The 15,059-nt window shown below is 48.8% G+C and overlaps 1 protein-coding gene across 1 annotated transcript in view; it reads left to right on the top strand.

The window, feature by feature from the left end:
* Nucleotides 1-15,059, top strand: part of CACNG2 (calcium voltage-gated channel auxiliary subunit gamma 2) — a 117,607-nt gene that overhangs the window by 96,532 nt on the left and 6,016 nt on the right. The window contains exon 2 of the mRNA XM_052641005.1: nt 2,906-2,989. Within this exon, the coding sequence (XP_052496965.1) occupies nt 2,906-2,989 (84 nt within the window). The remainder of the gene's footprint in view (nt 1-2,905; nt 2,990-15,059) is intronic.

Genomic DNA, 15,059 nt, shown 5'->3' with positions numbered 1-15,059 from the left:
GCCACAGGAGAGGTCTGGGCTGCTGATTCTTTGACACAGCCTCTCTACAAGCATCTCTGGAGCCCTTCTCCTGTGCGGGGCACTGTGCTGGGACCCAATGGTCCAAAGATGATGGAGGCAGGGGCTGGGGCCAGGCTGCGTGGGGAGCAGCTGCACTGGAGGTCCACAAGCCTGAAAGGTGGGGCCTTCAGAAGAGAGACGTGGAGGCACCACCTGTGGTTGGGGGTTGAGCACAGGCCCCAATTTGTCAGGAGCCTTGGGGCACTTCAGTACCATTCTCAGCACCTCACCTCCTGCACAGATTCCTTATAAAGATGCCGGGCACCAAGTTGGTGCTGACGAAATACTTGTCAGACTGAATTTAGAGAAAAGGAAAGTGCTTTGCAAAGTGGTTTTCAAATACACTGATTTGTAATTTTACCAATGGAGAGGTAAATGTTATCCTCTTAGAAGCAGGAATGAAGACTCTTCCCAGGAAAAAAAGAGTCTGTGGTTGGATAGGGGATAAGTCAGGAGAGGGAGGGGAAAACTCTGGTTAATGCATCAGATGCTGAGAACAGGGTGGGCACGTGTTCAGGACCACAGAGGAGGGGGAGACAGCAAGGTATGGGGTGGGGAGGGTGCCGAGCAAGACAAGACATGGTCCAGCACACATACAGAAGACACCTGCCCCACTGGGAGCATTCTGAGCCAAGCTCTGTCTACCTGGAGTCCCCATATGCTCTGGGGAATCTCTCTTCTTGCAGAAGTTGGGAAAGGAAGCAAATTTGGCAGAGATACAGTTAAGGGGAGGTGGGGGTTGTAAGGTAAGGATCAACCATCTTCTCTGTTATATGTAGTACAGAACTACCTATGTGTGCATGCTAAGTCGGGTCAGGCATGTCCGACTCTGCAATTCTATGGACTGTAGCCCTCCACAATCCTCTGTCCATGGGATGCTCCAGGCAAGAATGTTGGAGTGGGTTGTCATGCTTTCGTCTCGGGGATCTTCCTGACCCAGGGATCAAACCCATGTCTCCTTTGTCTCCTGCCTTGGCAGGCAGGTTCTTTACCACTAGCGCCACCTAGGATCCCCAGTGTTACCTATACATATCATAATAGCTAGAAACACAATTACCGCCCGCAATGCGGGAGACCTGGGTTCGATCCCTGGGTTGGGAAAACCCCCTGAAGGAGTCATGGCAACCCACTCCAGTGTTCTTGCCTGGAGAATCCCTGTGGACAGAGGAGCCTGATGGGCTGCAGTCCATGCGGTTGCAAAGAGTTGGACAACTGTGCAACTGAGCACATCCTATATATCCAGCTGTATGATATATCCAGCTGTGTGTATGTGTAATAATGACTTAATATTCCTAAATAATACCTATCGTACATAATAAAACCTACTTTATGGGCTACAAGGCTCAGGATCTTACAAGAAAATAAATTGTTCACACGTATTAAAGACTGTATTAATTAGGTGGCATTAGCTTCTATCACAGGAAAATCCTGAATGTCAGGGGCTAAATGTAGCAAGGTTCATTTCTCTCTCACTCAATACCCCCAGCACATTTACTAATGTGCCAGGCACTACTCTGAGCACTTTAGACGTGTTAGCTCATGTTATCCCCACAACAATCGACAAAGGAAGTATCACTCCGATCTCTGCTTTCTGATGAGGAAGCTGAGGCATCTCCGTGAAGCTGAACAAAACCCAGGCAAGCCAGCTGCAGAACCTACCATTCACCCACTGTCGCTGTATCTCCCTGCACAGTTTCGAGTGTCCAGTCATTCAGAGAAAGTCAGGCAACATCCATCGTGCCTGTGCTGGTGCTCGGGACACAATGGTGAATGAAACAGACAAAAGTCTCTGTTGTCATGAAGCAGCCATGCTTGTAAATTCTATTCTCCACATGAGTGTTTATGAAGATCACATTCAGTAGTTCACTCATTCATTTAGGGATCACTGCTGGGGACCTGCTGGACAGTGGGCTAGGGTTCTCATCTGAGCTGGCTCTCACCTTCTCAGCAATCACCAAGGAAAGTTTTAGAACCAAAAGGTCTTTGTTTGAGCCCAGATTCCATCATTTCCTGGCCATGAGCACTTATTCAGTCATTTGAATTGGCACAGAGACAGTTAAGGGAGGGTTGTAGGGTAAGGATCAACCATCTTCTCTGTAATATGTAGTATAGAATTACCTATATACTGTAATTGCTTGAAATACCTAAAATAGTTACATAAGCACACTTGTATCCAGTCTCCCTGAGCCTCAGTTTCTTCATTTATAAAGTGGAGATGCTATTACTCCTCTCACAGGCTGTGTCATGCTCCACAAGTCTGGCTGGTGACCCAGGCCTGGGTGGGGTGTTCAGCCCCAGGAGTATTGCAGAACTTTCATGGGCTCCATATAGTGAATTCCATGCAATTGCAGATGGGAAAATTCTTCGCAAACTCATCTACAGAGCTGTGGGAATGTTTGCCAGCCTCGGTCTGGGGTCTGCCCTCTTTGGAAAGCAATCAACTTTCTCGCATGGAAAACACGAGGCGACTCCCAGCCGAGCTGGGGCACAGAGGCAGGCACGCTGGTATTCACCAGTCTCCTCTGTGGCAGTCCCCAGCCCAGATTCAAACTCCACCGCCCGCCAAGCCTCAGCTAATCCTCAGAAGCCTCGATGCAGAGATGGAAGGCCGGGTTTTGAAGTCTTAAGCCTTAGATCCTCTCTGCAGCACCGCGGGTGTGTGTGTTTTGATTCACTGGGCAGATGTCCAAACAGACAAAGCGATACCTTCCTTAGGGGGGAGGGGGGAGGTGAGGGAGAGGACTGAGCCAGCTTCAGAAGAACAAGAAGTCAGGAAGAGGCCAGTGGGCGCTGAGTCCCTGGAGATTTGGATGTCTCACGAGCACTTTCTTCCCTTGTTTTCCAGGGAACTTCAAAGGTCTCTGCAAGCAAATCGATCACTTCCCAGAGGATGCAGATTACGAAGCTGACACAGCAGAATATTTCCTCCGTGAGTGGATGCAATTTTTTTTATTTCTCTCCTGGTGATGGATCCTGCCCTTCCATCCTTTAAGAGCCAAAGGCCAGAACTATCTAGAGGTCTCTGTCACTGCAAAGGGCAGGAAAAAGCTGAGCCTTCTGTATTCCCCCCTTGCCATGGCCAAACGTTCAGGTGTGCTATTTCCCGCTACCCACAACGCCCTTCCTCCCCTCTTTGTTGGCAAGTTCCTACACATTTTCCAGGTTTCCGGTGAAACACCTCCTCCAAGAAGTCCTCTATGCCCCTGAAGGGGTTCCCAGAGCCTAGCATCTTTATCATGCTGTCGCTGCCATGTCTGTTTGAGCAACCAGCTCCCTCACAGTGTTGCCAGTTCAACTAGAACTCTGATAGAACTCTACCTGTCTCACTCATCATTATATTCCCAGCCCAGTGCCCAGCACATAGAAAGTACTCCGTGGATATTTCTTGAACAATCCAATGAGGAGACTCACCAGGCAGTGCCAGACTGGAATTTCTACTGAAACAATGAGATTATTTTTTTTTTTTCTTTCCCCACAAATCAAGTCAAAGTTAAATCCTGATGTAATAGCTGTGATCTTAAATCCACCTGAGACATAGTGTCAAGAGAAAGCATTTTGAGACCCAAAGAAAATCTCTCAAGAAGCAGCGAAAACTAACAAGGTAAAATGTTCCAGGAGAAAAGGATTTCCAGGAGAGAGGCTGAGGGTCCTTAATGCATGGGACTGCAAAGCCACCCCAGCAGAAGTAGCTGAAAGCTCTGTACGAAGCTCTCAGAGAGCACTTCTGAAAGCAGTTTGCTCTCCTCCCAGGAGCACCCCTCCCTGCCCCCACCCCCACCCCCTCTGCTCCCAAGTGCCCTTCCCCAGCCAAAGCCTCCCTCCCATCCTCCACAGCACTGGTTAGTATTGGATCATTTCTATGAAAAATGTAGGAAGCATTTTATTATATGGATCACCCCTGTCACTTTCAATAATTACTCCTCGCGTCAAACCCAGCTCTCAGGTCAGCCTGAAATCTGGGTTTCATTTCAAAGCCCGTGGAACATGAAGCCAGCCAGGCGGCAAGAAAAAGGAAAGGGACATCAGGTCACTCATAGGTCTCTTTTTAAAGGAGAAGGGGCAATATCTTACTAGGCTCGTCCTTTCCCTTTATGAATTCCTGCACAACACTGCTCTCGGATGGAATTCCTGAAGGATCGTTTGTTCGTCCTCCGCATTATGAGGTCTGAAAGTGAAAGTGTCCGTTGCTCAGTCTTGTCCGATTCTTTTCGACCCCATCAACCACTCCATCAACCATAGCCCACCAGGCTCCTGTGTCCACGGGATTCTCCAGGCAAGAATACTGGAGTGGGTTGCTATGCCCTCCTCCAGGGGGTCTTCCTAACCCAGGGATTGAATCCGGGTCTCTCTCATTGCAGGCAGATTCTTCACCATCTGAGCCACCAGGGAAGCCCCTATTACCAGGTCTAGGGCTCTCAAAGGAGCCTGGCGAGGGCATAGAAACAAATTGAGCACCTTCTGTTTGTCAGAGTCTGCACTGAGTGCTGGAGAGTTCCAGAGGAATGAATGAGGCACCGTCCATGGCTGCAGGCAGAGCACAGCCTAGTAGGAGGACCCTCAGAGAAACAGCAGGACTTGGGAGGCAGGGGCCTGCAGAGATGCATCCGAGAGAGAAGACGGAAGGGGGAGCCAAGTAGGGGTCTGCGCACAAAGCCACGCTGGCTGAGCCCAGCGAGGGGGCGATACTTTATCAGCCAGATGTCCAGTGTTGGGGCAGGACCCTTGTCTCATTCATTGCTCTACCAAGAACAGTTCCTGGAAGATAGAAGGTGCCCAATAAACGCTATTTGAAAGGAAAGACAGGATTCTCCAGCAGCTATTTCTACCTACTCTATACCTTTATTTCCCGAATTTTAAAGAAAGAATTGTTTGGTGTTTGGTTCATTTTGGTGTCTCTGGACAGAAGACTTGAATGCAAATTAGCAGCGCAGGTTTCTGAGAGTCTGACTTGAGTTGACTTAATCCAAAAATATTTTTTGAGCATCTATAACAAATGGGCAAACCTTTTCCTAAAAGAGATATTCCAGGCTTTGTGAGCCATAAAGTCTCTGTCTCAACTACTCAACCTTGACCTTGTAGCACAAAAGCAAACCCAGAAGCAACTGAGCATGGCTGTGTTTGCTCCAGTGAAACTTAACTTCACTTGCAAAAATAGGCAACAGGTCTCATCTGGCAGTTTGTTAACCTCTGATCTGTAATATGCTAGTCTGGGGTTAGACAACAAAAGTAATTTTTTAAGCTGGAAGATGTGAGTTCCCATCATTCTCTGTCAACCTCTAACCTGATTGGCTAGAGAAACTAGAAGACAGAAGACATTCTACTAGAAAGATTGCCTGCCCTAGTGTGGTGGGCAGAGCTGGTGCCTAGGAAGGTGGGAGGAGCCTCTCCTGAAGATAGACTTTTGGTCCAGGGAGATGGGCGGAGCTGCACTCGGGTGGGTGGGGCCTGAGTCAACTTACCCCGCCCCACCCTGTTCCGGTCTGTTAAACCTTCAGCTCACCTACCACGTGGGTTGACAGGCCCAAAAACCTAACCTAGATGCCTCAAGCAGGGAAAGAAGGTGATCTGGGGTGCTGAGAAAGCCTGATGCCTAACCCAGACTGGAGGCCATCATTCCAGAAGTGTTCCCTAGAGAAGGTGGCACCAATGCAGAGACTTGGATTCTAGAAGCATTCATCCATTCATTCATTCACTCAGGAGATATTCACTATCACTATGCATAAGGCACGGTTGATGGTATGGGGACTCAAGTGTGGACAAGATAAAGAAAGTCAGCGCCTTCGTGAAAGTTACACCCTGATGGAGGAAACAAGCAAAAAGCAAGGAGCCTGTTATGATCAATCATCCAGACAAGAGATGACAGCAGCTTGAATGCAGGTGGTGGCAGTGAAGGAGGTGGGAAGGGGTCAGAGCCTGAAAATATTCCCAAGGGCCTGCATATAGGATCTTCTGAAAGGTTGCATGTGGATTTCCAGGGACAGGAAAGGATAAAGGATGACTCCAAGGTTTGTGCCCATGGAGGGAGCAGGTTGGGATGGGGAAGGATGGATGCTCAGTATCAGCCACAATAAGTAAAAGAGGCCCACGGACCCTCTGCGGAGGTGACATGGAGTCTGAGACTCACAGGGTGGGACCTGGCCCGAGACAGGAGTCTGAGAGAGGTCAGAAGGGGGACGATATTTAGCACCATGAGACTTGATGACAGCACCAAGAAAGTGGTGCAGAGAGAGAAGAGGTGCAGGATCTGAGCCCCAGCACCCCAAGGTTTGGAGGCCAGGCGGAGGAGAAGCCCCGGGGAAGGAGCTGAGGACGGGTGGCCAGTGAGGTGGCCTGGGTAACCCCCGCCATCCTTGATCCACCAGCTGGATGGAGGATCTGGAGCAGAGAGGGAGGCAGAGGATGCCAGGAGGGCATGACTGGCCAGGGTCACAGAGCAGAGAAAGTGGGACTCACTTGTTCTCACACCAGCAGACCAAGCTTCAGGCAAGTTCAGCACCTCTTGAAGGACGGGGCGGAAGGAAAGCACCAAATTAATATCTGACGGGACAAATGAATGAGTGAATGAATGAATGTTCTTACTGCCCAGTCTCCATGGGGATTCAACGGGGTCCCCAGCTTCTCCACAGCCACAGAGTCCAAGGAGGGACAGCCTTAACTGGTCCCAGTCATCACCCCGAGTCACTGGACTTCTGGGCCCCACGAAGGTGCAGCTAATACAGGCCTTGCCCACCTATCACTAACTTATCCACAAAGTCATGGTAACCAGTCTGTTTTTTCCAAGCAGCTCCATGGGGCTGTCAGCTGGGTCTGCTGTGTGGCACTTCCTTAGCCCTCTCTCTTCTTCTTTTTTAAATATATATATATTTTTTTAATTTATATTTTATTGAAGTCTAGTTGACTAACAATGTTTCAGGTGCACAACAAAGGGATTCCATTATACATATATACATATATTAATTTTGGTATTATTTTCCATTATAGGTTGTTATAAGATATCAACTATAGTTCCCTGTACTATACAGTAAACCTTTTTTGTTTGCTACATATCTATTTTTTAATTAGAAACCTAGCATTCTATTCATACATAAGTCAAACAAGTAGAATCAAAATGTCATAAATTTTTTAGTTAGGCAAAAATTCATAAGTTTTCTAAAATATATATATTATATTATATATATATGTATACAAAAGTTTTTCTACTGTGCTTGATAAAGGCTTGAGAGAGAACATCAAAAAAAAGAAGAGATGGAGAAATTGGAAAACACAAACTAAATGAAATGGGAGTACTGAATATGAAATAGAAAAAGTGAAACAAACTGGATAAAAGTAAAAGATCATCATATAGTCCAGGTGTCCTTAAAACAGTGGCCCTCTCTCTTCTTGCCAAAGCTCCTTACCTCAAGCTGGTGAAGAAGAGGTGGTGGTGGCCAGGGTGTGACTTCCGGTACTCTTAGTGTGTGTTGGTGTGTCTGCGTGTGTCTTGTGCCCAGGGGCATGAGCATGTGCTGGGTGCTGTGTCTTTTGATGCCTGCGTGTCTGTGCATCTGAGCATCTGTCAATCTGAATATAAGTGCCTGTATGTATGTGTGGGTCTGCTTGTGTGCACATGGGTCTCTCCATGGTGTGTGTGTGTGAGTGTGAGTGTGTGTGTGTTGTGTCCAGAGGTGGCCACATAATGAGTCTGAGGGTGTGAGCTGTGGATGGGAAGCCAGACTAGGGCTTGGGGGTCTCAGCTTCACTCTGAGATGAGACCGCAAGAAGGTTCTGAGCAGAAAGGACTGAGGTCCAGGCTAATGGCACTGCTCCGCTTCTCCTGCAGAACTGACTCCGGGGTCTCAGCAGGGACAGGGAGACCAGCAAGAGATGACAGCCATGACCTAGGCTTGAAATACCTAGGCTCCTCAGATCAGGGAGGAGGTGAGGGAGGTGGATGAGAAGGGGGACTAGTTCTGGAACCAGCAGGAATTACTGGCATCCTGCATCAAGGTGGAGTGGGGAGGTGAGAGAGAAAGGACTCAGGCGACGTCTAGGTGTCCCGTCTGGGAGCTGGTGGACAGTGCAGCCCTTCTGAGGCCAGGGATGTGGAGGAGGCTGGGTCGCAGGGAGGTGACCACTCTGTCACAGAGTCTTCTTTCCCACTGGATGCTGAAACAGCTTGAGGACACTGAAGGCAGTAGCTGCAAATAGAGTTTGCTCCCACCCGCGCCTACCCACCCCACCCAGGGCAGGGCCTGTCCTCAGTCAGGCCCAGGAGAGATTTGCTGAATGAATATACAAGGAACCACCCTCGCTAGAGCCGCCTAACACATTCCTTCTCTTCCCAGAATGAGGCTGGAGGGGCTCCAGCTGAGCCAAAGCCACCCGTCCCACCCTCAGAAAAGCCTGCGCTCTCCCCTGTTCCCCCTTCTCCATCTCCCTCTGCCAGTCCCACCAGGTCCTGAGGACCAGGGGGCAGGCGGGGTCGGGGGGGAGCACGTGGTTGTGGGAGATACCAGGTGTCAAGGCCTGAGCTTGGGACTTGGAATGAAAGGGCCTGAATTTAAGATGAGCTCTGCTCTGTGACCTTGGACCAGATACTCACCTTCTCTGAACCTCAATGTATACCATTCCCAGGTGGGGGTGAGGAGCAATTCTGAGGATACCACGAGACAAAGGTTAGGGTGGTGCTTTGTTTGGGCTCTCCGGCTACCCCAGGGGAGTGCTGAGGGAAGCCCACTGCCTCTCCTTGCCCCCTAGAGCTTCAGAGTTCAGGGAGGCAGCCTTCCATCTCCAGAAATGCTGAAAGCAGACATGCCGCGAGGGCCACCCAGCCCCATGCACCCATTTCACAGATGAGGAAGACACTGAGGCCCAGAGAGGAACAGTGGCAGGCCCCAGCCCAGCACATTTCCTGGGACACCACCTGCGCGTGTTCAGTCACTCAGTCATGTCTGACTCTCTGTGACCCCATTGACTATAGCCCGCCAGTCTCCTTTGTCCATGGGATTCTCCACTTTCTTGTCTGTAAAATGAGACTGAAAATCAGAACTCTGTCTACCATAATGGGTCCCTGCTAAGTGCCTGCCAGACTCCTCTGTCCATGGGATTCTCCAGGCAGGAATACTGGAGTGGGTTGCCATTTCCTCCTCCAGGGGATCTTCCCAACCCAGAGATCGAACCTGGATCTCCTGCATTGCAGGCAGATTCTTTACCATGTGAACCACCTGGGAAGCCCTGGGACACCACCTGCCTCCCTGGTTATCCAGGCCAAATGTTCCTGTCTACTGCCCGGGAACTGCAGCTCTTTTCAGCAAAATTGTCAGGAGGGACGTCCACTCCAGAGGTCACCGCGGTGGGGTGACCACATCCTGCAGTCGGGAACATCAAAGTTAGAGCTCCTACTAACTCACATCCAGGCAGCCAGAGCGAATGCCTCATGATCAGCGCCTCCGCCTCACGCCCTCCGCCCACCGGGATAGTTTCTGTTCTGTCCTGGTTCGTTTATTAAAGTGCCCAATGCCACCCTCACCACACTGACTCCGTGACCTGTACTTTAATAAACATCAGTCTAGGTAACCCCAGGCCCATGAGAAACAGCAATAATACTCTCTGCCATGTAAGAACTAACATTTCCTGGGGCTTGTGGGTACCAGACATGGTTCTCATGGCTTCAGACGCATTGACTCATTGCCCTTATTGTGGCCCTGGGAGCTGGGTGTGTCCTGCAGCAGAGGAGGCCACTGAGCCTCGTGGGGTGGGGGCAACATGGGATGCACTCAGGCCGTCTCTCCTAAGCCCATCTCCGACCCCAGAGACCACAGAAATTCAGAAAGCCTCCAGCACCTGCACAGGTGGCCTTCCCAGAGGAAGCTTGCTGGGGTCTGAAATTCCTTTCCTATGTCAGTAGATAGAGCAAACTTTCATGGAACCCTTGGCCCGAGACACCATACGTTACCCTCATTCATCTCACAACAACCCGACGAAGTAGGCACCATTGGTGTCTCCATCATACAGATGAGAAAAGTGAGACACAGAGGCCACACCGCCAGTGGGAGGCCAGGGGAGTGCAGGATGGGACCCCAAGCAGCCCACAGCAGGAGCCAATGCCCCTAGCCACCGCTCTGAGTGGCTTTCCCTCCATCCATCCCTCCCCCTGCCTCTTCCCTCCTCTCCTCCTCTCTCCTGTCACTCTTTCTCACACACTCACTCTCTCACGCTCACTCTCACCTGCATCTACAGCAGCTGATCCCCTTTCACAGTCACTGGCTCCTCATCCAGCACAGTGTGCAGGAGGAGAGGGCGAGAGATGCCCCAGAGCCCAGAAGCTCCGCCCAACCCAGCACATCTTTGTCCTGTTAGAACACATCAAATTCCAAAGGGAATAACAGGCATAAAGAGTTTAACACCATGCCAAGAAAATAAGGAGCCCTAGTTTCCCCTATACCTGAGAATGATAACTATTTTGATGAAAGGCACGACCAGCACCTGGCCAGCCTGGCTGAGTGGTCCCTGATGGAGGTCTGCAGGGCACAGGACCACCAGGGATGGATGGAACCTTACAAGTCATCTGCTCCCACCTATTCAGAGCCAGACCTGAGACCGAGAGAAGGGAAAGCCCACAATCAGGCCTCAGGACAAGCCAGGCAAAGAGTGGGCACTAGGCAGAGATCTGCCCACCTCCCTCCACACTACACACCACTCCCCTCCTCCTCTGCCAGACTGTGTGGAAGCAGGGTCCCCGAGTGCAGCCATCTACTTGTCCTTCAGCTGTGCCCACCACAGCAGGACACCATGGGCGCCGGGCCCACAGGGCACTGGATTGGAGATGATCTGTCTACAGAACGTGGCCAAAGAAAGAGTGAGTGAGGGATTTATGGCTGAGCCTACCCGCTCTGAAAGGCTAGATGATATTCCCTTCTGGGTGCTTATGACACTCTTCATTTCCATCACCAGCATAGAAAACAATAATACACTGTTCCTAGTTTACCCAAGGCTCTGTATTTTCAAAAGCTTCCACAGTCTTCTTCCGATTTAATTACTGTCACCCTGTAAGGTGGGGCTTCCCAGGTGGTGCTAGTGGTAAAGAACCCATCTGCCACTGCAGGAGATATAAGAGAGGAGGGTTCAATCCCTGGGTTGGGAAGATCCCCTGGAGGAGGAAATGGCAACCCACCCAGTATTCTTGCCTGGAAAATTCCATAGACAGAGCCTGGTGGGCTACAGTCCATAGGGTCACACAGAGGCAGACATTACTGAAGTGACTTAGCAGGCTCCCTATAGGGTAGACAGATTTCCAGTTTTCAGTCCCATTTTACAGACAAGGAAGTGGAGGCCTCAGCAACACCGGGAGATTGGCACAAGGTCTTCCCAAACCAGTCACTAAATACTAGGTCTCCCCAAGCCTCTAGGTAAGCCCCCTACTCTTCCATGCTCAAGCTCTGCTGTGCTCACCTCTGAGTCTGACTCCCCATTTACAGCTTCAGCCTAAACTGAGACTCTGTGCCCCAGTCTTACACATCCACCTCCCACTCCATGCTCCCCATGCATTGACTAAATAAGATATTCTCTTCTCTCATGATAAGTTTTAGCATTAATACTAATGCTATTCTTTGGCATTGCCTTTCTTTGGGATTGGAATGAAAACTGACCTTTTCCAGTCCTTGTGGCCACTGCTGAGTTTTCCAAATTTGCTGGCATATTGAGTGCAGCACTTTCACACCATCATCTTTCAGGATTTGAAATAGCTCAACTGGAATTCCATCACCTCCACTAGCTTTGTTCATAGTGATGCTTCCTAAGGCCCTCTTGACTTCGCATTCCAGGATGTCTGGATCTAGGTGAGTGATCACACCATCATCATTATCTGGGTCGTGAAGATCTTTTTTGTACAGTTCTTCTGTGTATTCTTGCCACCTCTTCTTAATATCTTCTGCTTCTGTTAGGTCCATATCATTTCTGTCCTTTATGGAGCCCATCTTTGCATGAAATGTTCCCTTGGTGTCTCTAATTTTCTTGAAGAGATCTCTAGTCTTTCCCATCTGTTGTTTTCCTCTATTTCTTTGCATTGATCGCTGAGGAAGGCTTTATCTCTTCTTGCTATTCTTTGGAACTCTGCATTCAAATAGATATATCTTTCCTTTTCGCCTTTGCTTTTCGCTTCTCTTCTTTTCACAGCTATTTGTAAGGCCTCCTCAGACAGCCATTTTGCTTTTTTGCATTTCTTTTTCTTGGGGATGGTCTTGATTCCTGTCTCCTGTACAACGTCACGTACCTCCATCCATAGTTCATCAGGCACTCTGTCTATCAGATCTAGTCCCTTAAATCTATTTGTCACTTCCACTATATAGTAATAAGGGATTTGATTTAGGTCATACCTGAATGGTCTAGTGGTCACTTTCTTCCATTTTGGTCTGAGTTTGGCAATAAGGAGTTCATGATCCTAGCCACAGTCAGCTCCCAGTCTTGTTTTTGCTGACTGTATAGAGCTTCTCCATCTTTGGCTGCAAAGAATATAATCAATCTGAATTCGATGTCGACCATCTGGTGATGTCCATGTTTAGAGTCTTCTCTTGTGTTGTTGGAAGAGGGTGTTTGCAATGACCAGTGCGTTCTCTTGGTAGAAGTGTATTAGCCTTTGCCCTGCTTCATTCTGTACTCCAAGGCCAAATCTGCCTGTTACTCCAGGTGTTTCTTGACTTCCTACTTTTGCATTCCAGTCCCCTATAATGAAAAGGACATCTTTTTGGGGTGTTAGTTCTAGAAGGTCTTGAAGGTCTTCATAGAACTGTACAACTTCAGCTTCTTCAGCATTACTGGTCGGAGCATAGACTTGGATTACCATGATATTGAATGGTTTGCCTTGGAAACGAACAGAAATCATTCTGTCGTTTTTGAGATCACAGCCAAGTACTGCATTTCAGACTCATTTGTTGACTATGATGGCTACTCCATTTCTTCTAAGGGATTCCTGCCCACAGTAATAGATATAACGGTCATCTGAGTTAAATTTACCCATTCCAGTCCATCTTAGTTCACTGATTCCTAGAATGTCGATGTTCACTCTTGCCATTTCCTGTTTGACCACTTCCAGTTTGCCTTGATTCATGGACCTAACATTCCAGGTTCTTATGCAATATTGCTCTTTACAGCATCGAACCCTGCTTCCATCATCAGTCCCATTCACAACTGGGTGTTGTTTTTGCTTTGGCTCCATCCCTTCATTCTTTCTGGAGTTATTTCTCCACTGATCTCCAGTAGCATATTGGGCACCTACGGACCTGGGAGTTCATCTTTCAGTGTCCTATATTTTTGCCTTATCATACTGTTCATGGGGTTCTCAAGGCAAGAATACTGAAGTGGTTTGCCATTCCCTTCTCCAGTGGGCCACATTCTGTCAGACCTCTCCACCATAACCCAGCCGTCTTGGATGGCCCCACACGGCATGGCTTAGTTTCATTGAGTTAGACAAGGCTGTGGTCTGTGTGATCAGATTGGCTAGTTGTCTGATTGTAGTTTCAGTCTGTCTGCCATCCGATGACCTCTCACAGTGCCTACCATCTTACTTGGGTTTCTCTTACCTTGGACGTGGGCTCTCTCTTCACGGCTACTCCAGCAAAGCACAGCCTCTGCTCCTTACCTCTGATGTGGTCAGCTCCTCTTGGCAGCCGCCCCTGACCTCGGACCCAGCGTAGTTCTTCTCAGCCGTGCTAGTGTGCCTTTGCAGCCGCCGCGCACAGCTGCACTCATCTCACACGCTAGTAAAGTAATGCTCAAAATTCTCCAAGCCAGGCTTCAGTAATACGTGAACCGTGAACTTCCAGATGCTCAAGCTGGTTTTAGAAAAGGCAGAGGAACCAGTGATCAAATTGCCAACATCTGCTGGATCATCAAAAATGCAGAAGAGTTCCAGAAAAACATCTATTTCTGCTTTATTGACTATGCCAAAGCCTTTGACTGTGTGGATCACAACAGACTGTGGAAAATTCTGAAAGAGATGGGAATACCAGACCACCTGACCTGCCTCTTGAGAAACCTATATGCAGGTCAGGAAGCAACAGTTAGAACTGGACATGGAACAACAGACTGGTTCCAAATAGGAAAAGGAGTACGTCAAGGCTGTATATTGTCACCCTGCTTATTTAACTTCTATACAGAGTACATCATGAGATGTACGCTGGGCTGGAGGAAGCACAAGCTGGAATCAAGATTGCTGGGAGAAATATCAATAACCTCAGATATACAGATGATACCACCCTTATGGCAGAAAGTGAAGAACAACTAAAAAGCCTCTTGATGAAAGTGAAAGAGGAGAGTGAAAAAGTTGGCTTAAAGCTCAACATTCAGAAAACAAAGATCATGGCATCTGGTCTCATCACTTCATGGCAAATAGATGGGGCAATAGTAGAAACAGTGGGTGACTATTTTTCTGGGCTCTAAGATTGCTGCAGATGGTGATTGCAGCCATGAAATTAAAAGATGCATACTCCTTGGAAGGAAAGTTATGTCCAATCTAGACAGCATATTAAAAAGCAGAAATGTTACTTTGCCAGCAAAGGTCTGTCCAATCAAGGCTATGGTTTTTCCAGTAGTCATGTATGGATGTGAGAGTTGGACTGTGAAGAAGGCTGAGCGCCGAAGAATTGATGCTTTTGAACTGTGGTGTTGGAGAAGACTCTTGAGAGTCCCTTGGACTGCAAGGAGATCCAACCAGTCCATCCTAAAGGAGATCAGTCCTGGGTGTTCATTGGAGGGACTGATGTTGAAGCTGAAACTCCAATATTTTGGCCACCTGATGCAAAGAGGTGACTCATTTGAAAAGACCCTGATGCTGGGAAAGATTGAGGGCAGGAGGAGAAGGGAACGACAGAGGATGAGATGGTTGGATGGCATCACGGACTCAATGGACGTGGGTTTGGGCAGACTCCGGGAGTTGGTGATGGACAGGAGGCCTGGTGTGCTGCGGTTCATGGGGTCACAAAGAGTGAGACACGACTGAGCGACTGAACTGAGCAATGCTATTA

The sequence above is a fragment of the Budorcas taxicolor genome, chromosome 5, assembly GCF_023091745.1.
Source record: "Budorcas taxicolor isolate Tak-1 chromosome 5, Takin1.1, whole genome shotgun sequence".
Lineage (NCBI taxonomy): Eukaryota > Metazoa > Chordata > Mammalia > Artiodactyla > Bovidae > Budorcas > Budorcas taxicolor.
The sequence above is the reverse complement of the archived record's forward strand: the minus strand, read 5'-3'. Positions and strand labels throughout refer to the sequence as shown.